This window comes from Zeus faber (genome assembly GCF_960531495.2).
Source record: "Zeus faber genome assembly, chromosome: 2".
Taxonomy (NCBI): Eukaryota; Metazoa; Chordata; class Actinopteri; order Zeiformes; family Zeidae; genus Zeus; species Zeus faber.
In genome coordinates this window covers 3654897-3673731 of record NC_137189.1, presented here as the reverse complement: position 1 = coordinate 3673731, position 18835 = coordinate 3654897, and the positions used below count along the sequence as shown (strand labels likewise).

General features: G+C 46.8%; 1 protein-coding gene across 5 annotated transcripts in view; it reads right to left on the bottom strand.

The window, feature by feature from the left end:
* The window catches only part of arid1b (AT-rich interactive domain 1B), a 67215-nt gene that overhangs the window by 10080 nt on the left and 38300 nt on the right, over positions 1-18835 (bottom strand). For all 5 annotated transcript variants that reach the window (XM_079996759.1, XM_079996760.1, XM_079996761.1 and 2 more), the window contains 7 exons: positions 18384-18539; positions 16861-17197; positions 16567-16755; positions 14952-15079; positions 13244-13356; positions 8048-8257; positions 7611-7830 (listed from right to left, as the gene is read on the bottom strand). In XM_079996759.1, coding sequence (XP_079852885.1) covers positions 7611-7830; positions 8048-8257; positions 13244-13356; positions 14952-15079; positions 16567-16755; positions 16861-17197; positions 18384-18539 — 1353 coding nt within the window. The remainder of the gene's footprint in view (positions 1-7610; positions 7831-8047; positions 8258-13243; positions 13357-14951; positions 15080-16566; positions 16756-16860; positions 17198-18383; positions 18540-18835) is intronic.

The following is an 18835-nucleotide window of genomic DNA, read 5'->3' as shown; positions in this document are numbered from 1 at the left end:
GCATGAGGGAGCGGAGCGTATGAGCGTTTGGTGGAGTGAGTGATTTCTCTATAAATTTTCAATCAAATTGTATGTTTATAATTATTTGTTGGTGACGGTGTTCGTTTTGTTTCTACTGGTTGTAGTGCGTGGTGGTGGTGTGTGTCCGCAGCCATGTCGGACATCACCAGGCTAACGAGGAAGCACGGCATTAAGTTGCCCATGTCTTCCTCCGTCTCGGTGGAGGACTGCAGCAGGCTGCAGAACAGCAGCATCATGTCTGCAGCACGGATGAACAGCGCTGTGGTCATTTTCCTCGATAGCGTGGAAAAAGTAAATGCGGTGGTGGCGATCGGCCAAATGTTTTCCCGTCCTGCCTCTCTCCACACTGGCGAAGAGGGTCAATTTGACGAATGTTCCATCGTTTATCAAGGACCAGACCCTAACTAGGGAACTTTCGAGGCACGGGAAGGTGGTGTCGCCGGTTAAGAAAGTCCCGTCAGGATGTAAATCGCCGCTGCTGCAATCGCCTCTCTGGTGATAGTGGCGCCGCCCCTTGCGGTCGCCTGCGTCAGTGCTAGGGTCAACTTTTGCACATTTTAGTATTTTTATCCGTTTTTATCCTAATGTCCGCCAAAAAAGCATCGGCAGTTACCTCTTACGGCCGCGATGCACTCATGGATATAAAAACTTCCCTAAACGAACAACTTTGGGACTTTTTATCTGTGGAAACAGAGCGGCCGGCTGAAATTCTATGCGGGAAGACGCTCACAAACAACAACAAAAATGGAGCCGCTGTTCCACGAGCGGGCCCACAGAGGAAGCACCATGGTAAACGAGGCGGCATTCGGGGTCAGAATGAGGACGCAACCTTACCGTCCACCTCTGCCAAGCATGCCAACGTTCAGTCCCTGAAGAACAAGATGGATGAACTTCGAGCGAGGATTAAATTCCAACGAGACACGATGAACTGTTGCGTCCTTTGTCTGATGGAAACATGGTTGAACCCACTGGTGCCGGATGAAGCCATCCGTCCAGCCGAGTCCTTCTTCGTGTTCCGAGGCGACAGATCGGGGGAGGCGGGGCACAGTCCGTGTACGAGGTCAGGAATGCTCTGAACATTACGGGTGAACATTACATTACATTTCATTTAGCAGACGCTTTTATCCAAAGCGACTTACAATTGTTCAATCACCGACGGACGCAGCCAAGTGTCTTGCTCAAGGACACTACAGCATGCTAGCAGAAGGAGCCTGGGATTGAACCAGCAACCTTTAGATCACTAGACCACCAGCTCTACCGCCTGAGCTACCATCCCCAGCACAGGAAAGCTGCGGGCCCAGACGGCATATCTGGGCGAGTACTGAAAACTCGGCTTACCAGCTAGCTCCGGTGTTCACTACAATATTAAACTTATCCCTGGCTGAATCAGTGGTCCCGTCCTGCTTCAAGAGGTCCACCGTCGTTCCTGTCCCGAAGATCGCCTCTCCTGCCTGCCTGAATGACTACCGTCCGGTGGCCCTCACCTCGGTGGTCATGAAGTGTTTCGAGAGGCTAATTAAGGATTATATCTGCGCCTCCCTCCCCCCGCACATTGGGCCCGTTGCAGTTTGCGTACCGGCAGAACAGATCCACGGATGACGCGGTCTCCCAGGTACTGCACACCACGCTCACACACCTGGATGGCCGAAAGGGGGCCTATGTGAGAATGCTGTTCATCGATTATAGTTCAGCTTTCAACACCATAGTCCCCACCAGACTGGCTGTCGAGCTGAAGGAGCTCGGACTGAATGCTCCGCTGTGCGCCTGGATCCTGGACATCCTCACAGCCCGCCCCCAGGTGGTCAGGGTGGGAAAGCACATGTCAAGCTCCCTCACCCTGAATACAGGATCCCCCCAGGGCTGCGTCCTCAGCCCCCTACTGTACTCCCTGTACACACATGACTGTGTGGCCAGGTCCAGCTCCAACACGATCATCAAGTTTGCTGACGACACTGTTGTCGTGGGCCTGATCACCGACTGCGATGAGAAGGCCTACCGCGAGGAGGTGGCTGACCTGTCACTCTGGTGCCAGGACAACAGCCTACACCTGAACGTCAGCAAAAATAAGGAGCTGATTGTGGACTTTAGGCGAGGATTACAATCATGGACGCACACGCCCTTGGTGATTAATGGGACTTCTGTCGACAGGGTGAGCAGCTTCAAGTACCTGGGAGCCCACATCACAGAGGACTTAACATGGAATTTACACACAGACACTCTGGTGAGAAAGGCGAGGCAGCGAGGCACCATCTCAGGCAGCTGAGGAAATTCCGGGTCTCGGTGAGGATCCTCAAGTCCTTCTACTGTGGAGCGGTGGAGAGCATCCTGACAGGCAACATTACTGCCTGGTTTGGAAACTGTACTGCTCAGGACAGGCAGGCCCTGCAGAGGGTGGTGCGTTCAACTGAACGTACCATTGGAACTACCCTCCCCTCCCAGCAGGACTTATACACCAGGAGGTGTAGTAGCAGAGCCCCCAGGATCTTGAAGGATCCTCATATACCTATCTCATATACATAAGTCTATCCCATATACGTAAGCCTATTCCCTTTGTCTATTCTATATATTTTTATTTTATTCTATAAGTATTTGACTTACTGTATTACGTTTTAGGAATCAGTAAGTTGGTCTAGTAGAAAGAAATTTTCCTAGGACATAGTGTGTAATCACCGGGTGCGTTGCATTACATTTCACTGCATATATGTATGTGACGAATAAACCTCTTGAATCTTGAATGTGGTGTCACACAGGAGACACGTCCTGATGATCCTGAACAACAGGGCTGCGGAGCTGAGCGTCGCCTTTAAAATCAGTGCGGATGAATTTGACTACGTGGTGTTTGTCAACTCTGACAACACCAAGTGCTTTGGGTGTGGTGGGGAGGGACACCAGGTCAGGGCATGCCCAGGGAAGAACTCAGACAGCAGGGCAGGTGAGGGGCAAAAGGATGGACAGGCAAATGAGGGAGCACAGGAGGGGGCAGGTGAGGGTCAACAGGGGGGAAAACAGGTGAAGGTGGAGGAGACAGGTGAGGGCCAAAAAGAAAAAGGGGAAAAATAGGTGAAGGTGGGGGCACAGGAGGGAACGGGTGAAGGTCAACAGCACAGTCAGGTGAGCATGGAGACACGGGGGGAGACAGGTGAGGGTCTGGAAGGTAGGCAGGTAAAGGTGGGAGGACAGGAGGAGAAGGATGAGGGTCCAGAATATAGGCAGGTGAGTGTGGGGGGACAGGAGGGGACAGGTGAAGGAAAGAAAGGTGCAGAACAAAATGAAAAGAGTGCAGGCAACATAGCTGGGGAGGAAGAAGCATTGGAAGGAAGGGATTTTGAAATGGGGGATGAGGACGATCGTTTGAGATTTCCTCATCTAAAGAGCAAGTCAAATAAAATTGGAGGAGACGAAGAGAGCGACAGCAAGTGTGTGTGGGGAAAATATAAGCGTTCCTACACAGAACTAAGAACGTAAAAGGGATAAAGGTGGAGAACTACTTCTCAGATAAGGAGCTGTTGGCAAACGCTGCCCAGCAACAGATGAGGAGTAAGGGGGGGGGTTACGGACCAAGAGGTGTACAGGCTCAAGAAGATCAGGAAGGAGCTGAACAATGAGGAAGATGATAAGGAGGTGTAAGTCAGTGCTGCTGTTCTTCTTTCCTTTGCAATGAGTCACTTTAACGTCAGCACGTTGAATGTGAATGGGGCGAGAGACGCAGCTAAGAGGTTTCTGCTGTACGAGGTGATGGACCAGAAGAGGCTGGATGTGTTGTTGGTGCAGGAGACTCACAGCGACTCTGTCAATGAGGCTGACTGGAAGGGGGGGGGCACACCACCAGTGGGGGGTGGCTCTTCTCTTTCATAAGAGTTTTGCCCCAGCATCCTTTGAGGTGGAGGAGGTAGTAGAGGGCAGACTTATGGTGGTGAGGGCAACATTTGAACACTATAAATTTGTTTTTATAAACGTGTATGCTCCCACCACAGGACCACACAGTTACTTTTTTACAGGTTTTAAGTAGTGGTTTAGGCAAAGTTCACACTGAGGAGTTTTTGTTTTTAGGAGATTTTAACTGCACCGAGAATGATCTTTTAGACAGGAACCACTGTGAGCCTCATAGAGCATCACAGAACGCAATGAGGCAGCTCTCAAACAAGAATGAGTTGACAGACGTATGGAGGAGAACCAACGGGGATAGAAGGCAGTATACCTGGGCGCACTGCAGAGGCGCTTTATTATCTTTGGCTAAACTGGACCAGTTTTACTCTTTTAAGCATTTTAGCAGGGGCATTTTAACACCACCCTAGTATGTGACTCCAACTTTAAGGATGCTTTTAGGTTTTTTTGGGAAGGTTTTAAAAACTGGAGGCAGGATTTTAACTCCTTAAGACTGTGGTGGGACTATGGGAAGAAGGAGATAAGGCAGCTCTGTAACAGTACACTCTCAATGTCACGCGGGACATCACCAGATCTATGAAGGATCTGGAGACTGACATTGTGGAGTTACAGTGGAGTTACAGAGGGTAGTGGAATCCACTGGAAATCGAGATCATATTAAGGATCTCAAGTCTAAAAGAGCTGTTCTCACAGACCTACTAAGCACTAAGGCTCAGGGGGCGCTGGTCCACTCTCGCTTCTAGAGTGCAGCGCTGATAGACGCACCATCTAAGTTCTTTTTCAGCCTGGAGAAGAGGAACGGGCAGAACAGGTTCATTCACAACCTGAGATCTGACACAGGACAGGAGCTCAAGAGGCCGGAAGAGATCCGGAGACGAGCCATGAACTTTTACACAGAACTGTACGAAAGTGAGTAGGAGGAACAAGAGGAACAAAAAGAACTGTTTTACTCCTTTTGTGGGAATCTGCCCAGGGTCCCAGAAGACGTCAGTGCAGAGCTTGAGGAACTTCTGATCCTGCAGGATCTTGCTGCGGCCCTGCAGAGCATGAAGGGAGGTAAGGCCCCCGGCATCGACAGGATTCTTACGGAATTTTATAAAGAGTTCTGGGAGGAGTTACGGAAGGATCTTTTAATGGTTTTTAATGATGGTTTTAAAGATAAAAACTATTGCCAGTCAGCTGCAGGAGAGCAGTAATCACTCTCCTACCAAAGAAAGGAGACTTGCAGGCGTCACAGAACTGGCGTCCTGTGTCCCTTCTGTGCACGGACTATAAAATCCTATCGAGGGCGCTGGCCAACAGGCTGAGGTGATGGACCTGGTAGTCCATCAGGACCAAACGTACTGTGTGCCTGGTAGGTCTATTCTGGATAATGTGTCCTTAATTCAGGATATTTTTGACATCTCTAGTTCTTTGGGCATTGAAACTGGGCTCATTTCGTTAGACCAGGAAAAGGCTTTTGACCGGGTTGAGCACCTTTACCTCTGGAGGTTTTCGGCCTCAGCCCAGGTCTGATAGCCATGATCCAGGTTTTGAACCAGGACATTGAGAGTGTACTGAAGATCAATGGAGGACTGAGCGGCCCTTTTAAAGTGTGTAGGGGGTTGAGACAGGGCTGCTCCCTCTCAGGGATACTGTACTCTCTGGCAATCGAACCATTGTTGTGTAAATTAAGGACAAACATTAAGGGTGTGTTTTTAAACAGTTTTAAAAGAAGCCACATTTTATCAGCCTACGCAGACGACGTCATTGTTTTACTAAAAAAGCAGGACGAAATCAAACTGAAGGGGATCGTCAAGGATTTTGGGCTGATATCAGCAGCAAAAGTCAATTGGGACAAAAGTGAAGCGTTGGCTGAGGGCAGATGGAGGGGGGGACTTCTAAAACTACCAGGAGGCTTACAGTGGAGAAGAGATGGTTTTAAGTATTGAGGAGTGTTTTTAGGAAATGAAAGTATGATGGGGAAGAATTGGCCTTTAGGAAAAATACAGGGCAAATTTCAGGGGCAGAACGCTGATCGTCATCAATCAGCTTGTTGTTTTTAATGGACACAAGTCTTTTAAACACATTGGGCTTACCCCGTTTTTATCATGAACTTTTAAAGCCTGGAGTGTTTTTAAAAAAAGGAAAAGGGGAGCTGCAGATTCCCTCCACTGGCTCGTGGAGGAACCCGTAATCGGTGGATCCAGGCTGAATGTGCAGGACGAGGCCACTTCCAAGACTGAAGAGCATCCTGAGGGAGGCAGGGGTCCTGACCCTGAGGCAGGTGGTGGCGGCGGCAGGGAGTGACCTGCAGGACGGCGAGGCCATGGCAGAGCGGCTGGGGGTGAGGTCCACCAGGATCATACACCTGGTGCTCAAGAGGTGGAGAAAGAGACTTACGGAGGAGGAACTGGCCCTGCTGAAGGAGTACGGGGAAGGGGCGGAGGAGCCCAACCCGGAGGATCCCTTCCCGGTGATGTCTCTGATTCCCAACCTGGAGGGGGCCTCTGGGAAGCTACTTCACAAGGCACTTTGGACAAAACTGGACTTGCACACAGCAAGTGGGAAAGCTTTTTATAAAGAGTGTGTAGTGGTTTTAAACAGGAAAGGACTGGAAACGCGACAAGACACTGTCTGGAGGGGGCGGCTCCAGATGGCGGGACAGGAGGAGCCATGTTGGATGAGCTTTTACAAAGCACCCTCCAAGAAAAGGACAGGGGACCTTGAATGGAGAGTCCTACATGGAGCCATAGCAGTCAATAGTTTTGTTTCTGTTTTTAATCCCATGGTCAAAAATGAATGTCCCTTTTGTAAATTGCCAGAGTGGATTTTCACTGTTTTTCAGAGTGCGACAGACTTACAGCTTTTTAGTGTTTTAAAGGAAAGTTTTAACCTCTTTAAAGAAGAGTGGTCCAAAAATGGTTTTATTTGTGGGGTTAAATATTACAGAACCAACGCAGAGAAATGGCGACTGTTAAACTTTTTAATAGGGGAAGCAAAGATGGCGATCTACATTACGAGAAGAAGCAAACTGAGAGGAAAGGAAAGGAAAAGTGTTTGTGGTGTTAGTCAGGGCGAGAGTCTTAATTGATTTTAAAACTGATGAAGAGTCTGGATGTTTTTATCAAACTGGGGTGTTTTAATGACGTCATCTGTTCCATGGTGGTGGACGACTTGTGCTTCCAGTCTGTTTTTAATGTTTAGGGCTTGTTTATTAAACAGATTGTTTTTTTTAATGTCTTCAACTGTGAACTGGAGAAAATGTTGAAATAAAGATGTTTTAAAAATCTCTCTCTCTCTCTCTCTCTCTCTCTCTCTCTCTCTCTCTCTCTCTCTCTCTCTCTCTCTCTCTCTCTCTCTCTCTCTCTCTCTCTCTCTCTCTCTCTCTCTCTCTCTCTCTCTCTCTCTCTCTCTCTCTCTCATTTAACTTTGAAAAAAATGTCAATCTCAGATTGCATCTCTATCCCAAAACAACACAACAAACTTGAACTTTAACCCTAAACAGGAGAAAAATTCAGTAATTTCTGCTTTCCTTCATTTCTCTGCAGCCACATCAATCCAATTTCTCTGTGGAAACATTTCAAGCGTTACACCACATTATGTAAATAAAGACATTTTACATAAAGAGACAGAGAAGCTGGTTAGACCACCACGTGGATGGAAAAGGTAAACAGCCTGAACAAACACACACAGACAGACAGGATGATAATGTGATTCCTCACCAGGGGAGGGGGGCTGGGTCTTCAGCAGCTGGGCCTGAGGTTTCTTGGCATCTCCGGCAGGCGATAGGACCTCAGGCGGGGGCTCCTCTCCTCGCTCCACCTTACACTCATAGGCGAACAGGTACTGGATGTACTGCTTCTTTAGGGAGCTGGCCGAGCTGTTGGACGTCCCCACATTGAGGTGCGTGGACAGCTCGCGCCACTTCTTGTTCTTGTTCACCTGGGGCAGGAAGAGGAGGATGAAGTTTATAGCTTCCTCTCTGACACACAAACTGGTGTACCTGTGTTCATCACACAAGGTTCTGCCTGTGACTTTCATGACTAGAGCTGTGTTTGTACTGGACAGCTTCCTGCCAGTGGCAGAAGACTAGCTGTAAAGAACTGGCCGCGGACAAAATGATTAAGAAAAATCCCATGAGGACAATTCAGAGGCTCACCATAGCCAGGCCACCCATCTCCCTCACGCACAGGTAGAGCCGACAGAGGTCCAGGGGCTTCTTGCCAACGGCGGGCAGATTTGGCACAGGCACGCCCCTCTCCTCCATGAAGGCCAGGTAGCAGTCCACCCACGCCTTCCTCTCGGGTTCTGTGCCCATCTCGTAGAGCAGTGTGATCTTCTCACCTGTCATGGTGGCCACGCTGGGCTTCTGGGGAGACGGGAACACAGGGGGCAGTCAGAACACAGCGCAAAGCTGATGGATACAACTGTGATATAACAACAGAGGCACAACGCCAAACATAGTCACAGCAAGATAAATCCCAAACGACATCCAAGATCGATCCAGACCCCGGTAACAAGAAATATCACTTTTCTACAGGATGTAGGAGTAAAACTCATGACTGCGTGTCGATTCAATCCGTATCAAAATTGGGACATTCAGCAAATAAAATGACTTTTACAGTAGCAACACATCACATAATTACAACACAAGCAGACATACAGAATAAGACAGTGCTACCCAACCTTTTCCTGATACCTGACAGCCCAAGTCACTGACACCAGTGATGTCTCCTGGAGAAGGTTATAGTTTATACACATACACACCAAAACTCCACTTCTGTGAAGTTATGAATACTAGATTAACTTATTTAAGTTTGTCAAGACTGCAGGCATGTAGATCGTGCTTGTTTAATTTGTGTTCAGTATAACGCCTTAATAGTACAGGCACAGTACTACAGCCATTCAACCATCATTAAAATTGACCTGGTATCTCTGTCCCATGATCTTCTTTCCTGTATAACATTTTGCACCCCATAAACATAGACGTCACCAATGACGTTTCAAAAGCCTGATAATCGCTGATTTTCCACCAAGGTACAGGAACTAAAATGAGGAACTATTTCGGCCCGGAACCTTCAGAAGAGGAACCTTAGCAGTCCTTAAAAGTGTTGGTTGTTGCTTTCCCACCATGCCTAGAGATTGTGTAGCTGTGAGACTGTTGATATGTCATTTCAGCACGTGTGGACATATTGGTGGCTGTATTTTGGATTTCGGCTTTCCATTTCCTTTCATAAAACTAAGGAGTGAGAGGAAAGAAGTACTATAAGCAAGCAGTGAGTGTTAAAGCAGATGTTTAACCCTATTTTAAAAATGGCGCTTAGTGTGCTTGACAATGCTCACATACTGTAGTTTGCATTTGACCAGTCAGAGTTGTTCATCATTACAAATTCTGCACCAACTTCTGACACAAGAGCCTCCTGTAGAAAAAGGCCAAATCTCTATGTACCAGGAACTTAGTTATTGGTTTCTGCAGTGGAAAAAACCCTAATGACTAGAACAAAGGCTAGCAACCCATGGGACATTTGCACAGGCATACAGTCAGTTAGCCAGAGGCCTTCCATAAAGTTTGGTTTTTGAATAGGTTTGTTTTTAAATTGGTACAGGGCACTGAGGAGGCTGCCGCCCTCTGGACTAGAATGTAATTGGAATCAAGTTCCTCTGGTGGATACTAAGGGAACCATGTTCCTGGTTCCTTCCTGAAAAGCCACTAACGTGCAGCTAAAATGCTAGATCACAGCACTAACCCTGCCAGTGTTAAATACACCATACACTGTGTAGCTCAATGAGTAGATTATCACATAAACTTCCCCCAATAAGGGGATTCACCCCCAACCAGGGTGACCGACACTAAGTATATACGAAGGCGATCTGTAAGGTTCTTGGGCGAATGCCGTGGGACCGGCAGGTTGGGGAGCACTGGACCATACAGTTTACACTGGCCACACAGTCGAGATTTGCATCCATCCAGACCCAGCATCCTGGTTTCACACAGTCCGAGACACACGGCTGAATCTACCGAATGCGTGTTGGGTGAGATGAAAAGACGGCTGCGTGGCACTTTCTCATCAACACTATTGGATAATCATCTACTGGCGCCCACGTCACAGCTCCAGTTTCCAATTACATCATTTCATTCCATGACACAAACCGGGAGAAAAATGTAACTTTCCAATAAGTTCTTCAGGTTGAAGAAAATGGAGAAAATATTAAAACAGTTATTTTAATATTTTCTCCAGGCCTGGGGAACACTGTCTTCAAATTCCCTGACTTATACTGAGTTCTTATGACCTCAGTTAATTTAACACGCTCGGGGGCATCAATTGGTGCAAGATTAAAGTCACACCTGAGGATATTCTAAAAATGAATTTGAGCTGCGGCGCTCTGAATAAAACTCAGCCACTTAGATTCCCATCTGAACCGTGTTTTTTTGTTTTTTTTGTCTTTGATATATTGACATTAAAGAGGAGATATATTTCTGTTTCTGCGATTAAGATTATTACCATTTCAATCACAATAGCAATCAAGAGAAAGTTTTGACAAAAGCCAGTAAGCAGAATCCCACAAACAACCACACACCCGGTGGATCTCAGATCTACTTAGGAAAGGAAAATATCTTAATATTGATATTTTATTTTTAATGAGAAAGTCTCACAACACACACCGAGACATCCGCATTTAAATGAAAAACATTTAAGACAGGAATAAAAATATGAACTCAACTGCAATCTGTGTCAAAACACAAAATCAAACTTGAATGCATGCACAGTGCTGCTTCACCAATGAATACCTCTCAAAACAAGGGATGCACCGATTTATGGGGTGTATATCGGTATCGGGCAATAATCACCGATACCACCATCGGCATATCGGCAAATAAGATGGCATTCACCGATGGCAGTGGCCGATGTTTATCCAGTGTTTCCCACACAAAGACTTTACTTGGGAGGGCAGCCCAGGTATATTAATTGTCGCCAAAGTATATTTAGCAATCCATTTTAGCATTTTTTTTTTCATCCATCTGAGAGAACGACGCCATCCGCAATCAATTTTAGAAAACGCAGACACGGCTCTCTGCAGCGCTCCAAGCAGGAAGAGATGCTGCGTTCATGGGAACTCGGAAAACATCGGCAATATTGTAATTTTAAACATCGGTATCGGCCCAGAATTTCACAATCGGTGCATCCCTACCCAAAACGGTCACATTTGGTAGGAATAGAAATAAGATGTTTGAATGGATCTAAGAGAATATAGTTGGAAATAGGAGTAACAAGAAGGGTTCTGGCCAACAGTGAGGTTCTGAGGTTAGGTTTTCATGGGTCAGCAGTGAAACACAGGGCTCTATGGTGACCCTTTGTCCAGGAACTCCACTGCTTACAAACTATGACATTTGAGCAGTGGAATCTAGTCTGAATGTCTGGAAGCATGCACTCTCCTTCAACTAATTTCTAGGCGAGCACTAATGTACAACACCATAGAGCCCTGAAAAATACCAAAACAAATAATAATAGTAGAAATATAAATAATAGTACAAAAAAAATGCATGTATGGCATACAGTGCTTTGTGGCACTTACAGGACTGGAAGGCGTCTTTGGCCAGACGGGGCTGCTAATGCTATCGCTGTCCTCCCCGTGACAGGAGGACAGACTAGCTGAGCTGGGGGACATGGGGGAGGGGGTGGGGGGCTGGGACACACACTGAGGACCGTAGCCGTCCTGCGACACAGAATAGGAGGACACACCAAATATATCAATCCAGCAGGCGCACACACACGCGCACGCACGCACGCACGCACGCACGCACGCACACGCACACACACGCACACACACACACACACACACACGAGAGGTGGCAAGTAACTGAGATTGTCAAGTTTCAAGTTTTATACTGACAAAGCATTCACACCGCCACAAGCAGCAGCATCGCAGCTCCTGTGTCAGCTGTTAAAACAAGGCTAGGTAGTTAACATTTATAGTAAATGTTGTAAAGATGCTCTCATCCCTTTGCTGTTGCCATTAAAATTCACTTTAGAGTACTTATGTCAGTAATGAGTTTGTGATTTTTTTTGTGATCCCAAACTATAACACCATATCATAAATTGGCCTGGTTCATGTATGTTAACTCATCCAGCCATAGGCAGGAGCTGTCAGGCTGTCAGGATTACAGAATCGTCCGGCTGCATTTATTTGAGCTGACCATGATTGTGTTGCCAAATCGTCATTATATGTTTTTATCAACATGTCATGGTGAATTTCAAGCCAATGTGAGAACTGTCGCAATAAATAAAAAGCAAATCATGTGTATTTCTATCAATTGTGTTGAGAGAAATTAAATGTCTAACTGAATTTTATGTTCCATGTCAATACACGGTTGTTCTTCATAAGGTGGATGTTTTATTACACTACAAATATAATTTCATCATCAATTAATTCAGTTTTTGTATAACAGCTAAATTGTGAAGATTGTGACTGCCCTACCAGGAGGTTCTCTTTTATTCTTAACATCTCCAAGCACCAAAACCCATGGCTGGCTTCAGAGCACGGGGCATTAATTACACCGGGACAACGTTGTGGTGGTAGGGAATGGACATGGAAAGGAGTGTGAACAGCAGCAGGGTGTGGAACCGCATGACTCCTGCTCCACGCCGCACGGCAAAACAAAGCCACGGCGCACCTGCCTCCGTCTGTGGCACAAAGCAGCCCGACGCTGTAGCGCTCGTCAAGCCAAGCGGAGCCAAAACAGACGCCGACCAGCCTGCTGCCGCAACAAAAACACCCAGGCAGCCGAGCGGAGATCAAGGCCCCGGATAACGAGGGAGAGAAGAAGCCGCGGAACGCAGCCACGGAGAAGAGAGAAAAGTTTGGAGCGGCGAAAAACCTTAGAGGAACAAGTCGGGAGAGAAGAAAAAATAACCCCCACCCCACCCACACCCCCGAAACAAGCCTTGATGATAACGCACTCTGAGCTATTTACTCCGACGGGTGGAGGTTATTTTGGGTCGCCCGCGACTTTTCGGAGCCAAGTCTGAGAGGCAGAAGCAAAGGGGAACGCAGAACAGTCGCGGCGGGTGGAACAAACACCAGGAAGGTATGGAAGCGCTTGGCGGCATCAACGAGGACAAAAAGCAAAGTGAAGGGAACGAGAAACGCTCCACTTATTCAAACCTCGCCTGGTGGTAAAAAAGACTGCTGGATGAAGGGGGAATACATGTCTGCCTTACATTGTTCCTCTACCTGATAACGTGGTTCATTTTAGCCTGTGTGTGTGTGTGTGTGTGTTTTTCCCGGCGTATGTGCACCATTAGAGCATGCTGGCACAGGCGGGGGGGGGCGTCGTGATGGCTGCAGTCTGTACCTTGGGTTTGGGAGGCTCGGTGGTCGGGGCAGAGCCGTCCCTGCTCAGCGCCACTCTTTGTTGTTTGGCGTCTGGAGGACCGCCCATCCCTTCTGGTGACATCATCATGGAGCCTGGACATAACAGAGAGCGAGTCATTCCACTTCGCTTGTTACGAGAAGATTTCCAAAACGCTACCGATCATTTCGGGAAGAAAATTCAATGATCATTTTGGGTGGTCATTTAAACAGCTCTAAAAGCTAGAGGAAGCGGTCTGTCAAGGTTTGTATATTTCTCCAGCCCGTCCATCTAAACATCCCATATTTTTTTTAAATTAAGTACTTCAAAGGGTGGAATCAAATTTTACAACCAACCCGTCATCTCCTTTAGAAAAGTAAAATGTTTCTAATCCACTTAGATTGGAGTCAAACATTCTTAAAGGATATATTCACAATACTTCACCACAGGCCTCATTAAAATGTTGGTTCCCATCATTTATAGCACAACGTTCCTGAACGCTTTACTCTCACCTTTTCAAAAATGAGAAGCTCACAATATACACCGAACAGCCACAACATTAAAACCACTGACAGGTGAAATGAATAACATTGATCATCTTGTTCCAATGGCACCTGTCAAGGGGTGGGATATATTGGCAGCAAGTGAACAGTCAGTTCTTGAAGTTGATGTGCTGGAAGCAGGAAAAATGGGCAAGTGTAAGGTTCTGAGCCACTTTGGCAAGGACTACATTGTGATGGCTAGACGACTGGGTCAGAGCATCTACAAAACAACAGGTCTTGTGGGGTGTTGCCTAGCCATGCTGGCTAACACACAGTGAAATGCAGCTTGCTGCATAGCCGCAGACCGGTCGGTGTGTCCATGCTGACTCCTGTCCACCACCGAAAATACCTACAATGAACACGTGAGCATCAGAACTGGACAATGGAGCAATGGAAGAAGGTGGCCTGGTCTGATGAATCCCGTTTTCTTCTGAATCATGTGGATGGACGGGGTTAGGGTCCGATCCGATGGAGCATCCGTGGGACGTGCTGGAACAACAAGCCCAATCCATGGGGGCCACACCTCGCATCTTACAGGACGTAAGGATCTGCTTCTTACGTCTTGGTGCCAGATAGGACACCTTCAGAGGTCTTGTGGAGTCCAGGGGATGGTGGCTCAGGCGGTAGCGCTGATGGTCTAGTGATCTAAAGGTTGCTGGTTCGATTCCCAGGCTCCTCCTGCTAGCATGCTGTAGTGTCCTTGAGCAAGACAATTAACCCCTAATTGCTCCTGATGGCTGCGTCCGTCGGTGTTTGAACAATTGTAAGTCACTTTGGATAAAAGCGTCTGCTAAATGCAATGTAATGTAATGTCCACGCCTCAACGGGTCAGAGCTGTTTTGGTGGCACGAGAGGCTTACACAATATTAGTGCTTATAAGTGGTGCGTATAATGTTATGGCTGATCGGTGGAAGATTGAAACGACACACAAAAAAAAAGCAGTTGTTTTTTTTTAACGTTTCAATTCTAAAATTGTTGTTTTGACTAAAATTATATAATTTAATGTAGATTACTGTTGCAGCAGAGTTAAGTTTCTCCAGAGTAAAGCGAGGTTGAACAGTTGTAAATAATGGGAACCAACATTTTAGGACTCAATTATTTAGGATGATGTACACATTGACCTCAGCATTATGCTGGAACAGGAAGTTAGTAATCGAGGGTTGTCATACCTGAGGGAGGGGCATTGTAGGGGGGTGCTTGAGGGGTCATCCTCCCACAGTTGTTACCTGGCTGCTGGTTGTAGGGGCCAACTGGGCCCAGCCCGCCCATCGGTGCCATGACTGGGAAGCTGCCCTGCCTGGACACCAGAGGAAGTGATTTTTTTTATTGTATGATGTCCAAATAAGTCAGTGCTTACATTCAAAGTACGGTTTATCAGTCCAGACGGAGATGCCACAGGTTAGTTTAACCATTGTTACAACTTCAGCAGAAGGACAGTGGAGGTAGAAAGATATAATATTTAATCAGAAGAAGATGAAAACACCACCCCCTCCACCCAACTCGCAGGAAAAGGTGCGTCTGTAAGATAATGCCAGATGAAATTACCTCTGACCTTTTATCAATAGAGGAAAAAAAAAAAAAAAAGAGCGCAGACGGCATGTTGGAGGGAAGGACAGTGAATCACCAGTTTGTTATCCTGTCTTGACTGCGGCTGCAATCAAATGCAATGTTCTATTAATATCCATTAACTGTGTCTCACAGCATTTATTTCCCATCAATCCACCAATGTTACTGACGCAAGTTATTCAATCTCTGCTTCCTCCTACTTCCTGCCTAAATTCCCAGTTGCTGTTCATTACTGTTCATTCCACACAGATGGAGATGGTAACGCAGCCAATGTTCCAGAAAACTAGAGACTTCACTCCCACGACTTCGTAAAAAGTTAAGCAACGCATTTTGGGAAACATTTTTCCATGCTGTAGCTCTACGGATCCGTATAAGTGGGTTTGGGAAAAAGTTACTCCCAATTTTCGGCTGCGACTGATAAATTGGTCTGCATTCGAAAGGTAACCAGTTATCATGTGGAGGTGATATTTAAGACCCAATACATTTTATTCCTTTTATTCCCTATTTATTCATCCTACACAGAAATTATCCAACTATATTTATACCCACACTAGAAACCATACTCACTTAGCCCCTTCCATAGCCCTTGTTTTTTAGACTGTTAAGCTTTTTTTTTTTTAAGTGCTACTTTTCAACTATTACCAAGACAAATTCCTTGTATATGAAGAATGTACTGGACTGGATTCTGATACTACTAATTTGATCTCCCTTTTAGAATAAATCAGTGTTGGAACATTTAAACCACTAGTGGGATGGACAGCTTTGTCTGCTTGTTTTCTCCACTTTGCTTCAGAAGCCGTCTGGAATGTTGCAAGTTTCCGATGCTGGTTGGGGGCAACGTTGCACAGCGAATCCCTGTGAAACCACGCTGCGTCAGTCAAGGAAGTCCAAGCGGCCAGACCGACTGTCTTCCAGTTTATGCACCAGTGCACAACACAAATCACAGGCTTTGACAGATACAAGGCTTCCACGTCCATAGCAATTGACCTTTACTCTAAATGTTCTGTACTATATATTTTAAAATTTGAATCCAACAGTTTCTAAGGGGATTGGAATTCTTCAATAGTGAGTTAAAGAACCTAATTACGTACAAGACTGAAATGAGTAATTCGAGAAAATTGTGTAGATGCAGTGTTAGTCTGCAGATACATGTGAGGTACCACAGCAGTGGTTCTGTATCTGTCACGCCCTGGTAGGCCTCAGCACCTCCACACCTACCCATAATGCTCAGGGTGCGCTGGTGCCACACTGCGCTGCTGCTGCGGCTGCGGCTGCTGGGGGGGGTGGTGGTGGTGGTGGTGGTGGGAAGGTGGCGGTGGGTGGGAGGGCTGATGGGTGGGGGACACGGCAGACCGCGACCCTGCCCAGGAGTGGTTTGGATACGCTGGGGAGCGAGAGAAACTGGGTCTGGAGGAAGGAGAGAAAGTCGGTGTGCAGGTTGATCCAGAACTGCTGAACCTGAATCCTGTCAAATTATTTCCCATTGTGTGTTTTCAGGCCTGTCAGACTCACCTGCCCTGCGAGGAAGAGGAAGGGGAGGAGTTGGCACTTGGCATGGCGTGGGGGCCCATCTCAGAGGGTTTGCGGTTGCTGTTTGGTGCTGGGGGCCCCATGCCCTGTCCAGCAGGCTGTGGCATACCCGGGGAGGTGGGGGCCATGGGGTTGGCTGCACCAGGGTAATGGCGTCCCCCGGCACCGGGACCCAGGCTGCGGCCTGAAGGGGTGGAGGGCCCCTGGCCGTGCATGGGACTGCTGGCATTCATGCCCAGGCTGTTAGCCATGCCGGGCCCGGGGCCACTGTAGCTGCCAGTAGGGGCCCCACCGTAGTGAGAGGGCCTTGGGTAGTTGCCTGCACAGGATGGGGAGAGGAGGAGAGAGAATTCAAACACAAACACCAACTTGACTGAAAATGACCAGTGGCCACAAGCTAGATGTAAATGTTGGGATATTTTGCTTGAGCGTCCATGTCATCTATTATAACATCCATAAAGAAAATCAGTCTGTTATTGGACAGGTTCTCACTCAAAAAAAAAAAGACACACTGACTGCTTTGCAAACCAAAACATTAAAGTTCTGTTTATTAAGTTTGGTTAAGACACATACACGCACAAACACAAACACACACAGAGGCTTTCATCATGATGGTATTCTAAGCCACAAAAGATTGATTAGCATGTCAGCCTAGTCTGTGGACAGACGCACACGCACGCACACACGCGCACACACACACTCCGACACACTCCGACACACTCCGACACACTCCGACACACTCTTGCTTTGTGAGAGGCTGGTTTTCCTCTCAGCTGCATAAACAGTAGAGGGTGATGAATTATCCCAAACTAGTTCCAAACCGATGCCAGTTCAAAACTCTTGTTGTAGCACTGGAGAACTCCAGTCCTGTCAAGACAAGATGCTGCTCTGCTGAAACAAAGGGTTGCTAAGGGTTGCTAGTTCAATTCCCAAGATCATAACTGAAAATCAAATAACTCGATTAATAAATCGGTGGTTGAGGTGAATGACTAACAATCAACATCAACAGCATCCCAGGTGTCCTTGAGGCAGGAGTTCTCAAACTGAGGCAGTGAATAATGCGCTGTTAAAACAAAATAAAAATGGCACAAGCTATTCATTTTTAAACAATGAAGAGTGATCCAACTGTAGATTTGAACTGTCGTATAAAAACAAATCTTTTAAACAGAGCCTACATTCCATGTTGCAAAATCAACAACAGAGATTAGTGGAGGAAATAACAAAACATGCAAAACTCATGTGGGGCAATTGTCCCACATGCCAAGTAATGTATGTGATTTCCCTATTCTATATAATAATAATAATAATAATAATAATAATAGCTACTTTAACTCAATGCTAATGTCTCTGTGTGGTTCTGTCTATTTACTGACAAGCTGACTGAGTTCAGCTGGTACAAACACTGCTCTCTGGCTTTATCCAAGTCAACATTCATGTTTTTTTTTTGTTTTTTTTACAGTCAACGAGCTGAAATAATATCTGTTGCAGGAATACAGCCGAGCTACCTGGGGGTCCATACTGGCTGTAGGAGGAGCCTGCCTGCTGGTAGGAGCCATGGTGCATGGGACCCACAGGGGATGGGTGAGGAGACATGGGGAGCCCTGATGGTTGGGGGCCAAACTGTGGCCCGGGGGCGTTACGCTGCATGGCGTGAGGAAACCCTGAAGACACAGAGCAGCACAAAGATCAGAGACAGGAGGGAAGATAGCTCTGTGCTGTTCCGATCTAATGGTGGTTCAAAGTCAAAATAACTAATACAACTTTTCTGATTGTAAAAAAAAAATCAATCAGAAAAAGGGTTATATAGTTTAGCTAGTATTTATATTTTGGGATGTAGTATTTGATTCCAATTTTGTTAAAGTGCTGGAGATCGTACTCCACACCAGGGTGTTCTTGAAGCCCTGATCCAGGCCTTGTTCGGACCGCTGCACCAGAACACAGAACATTTTCTACTGAT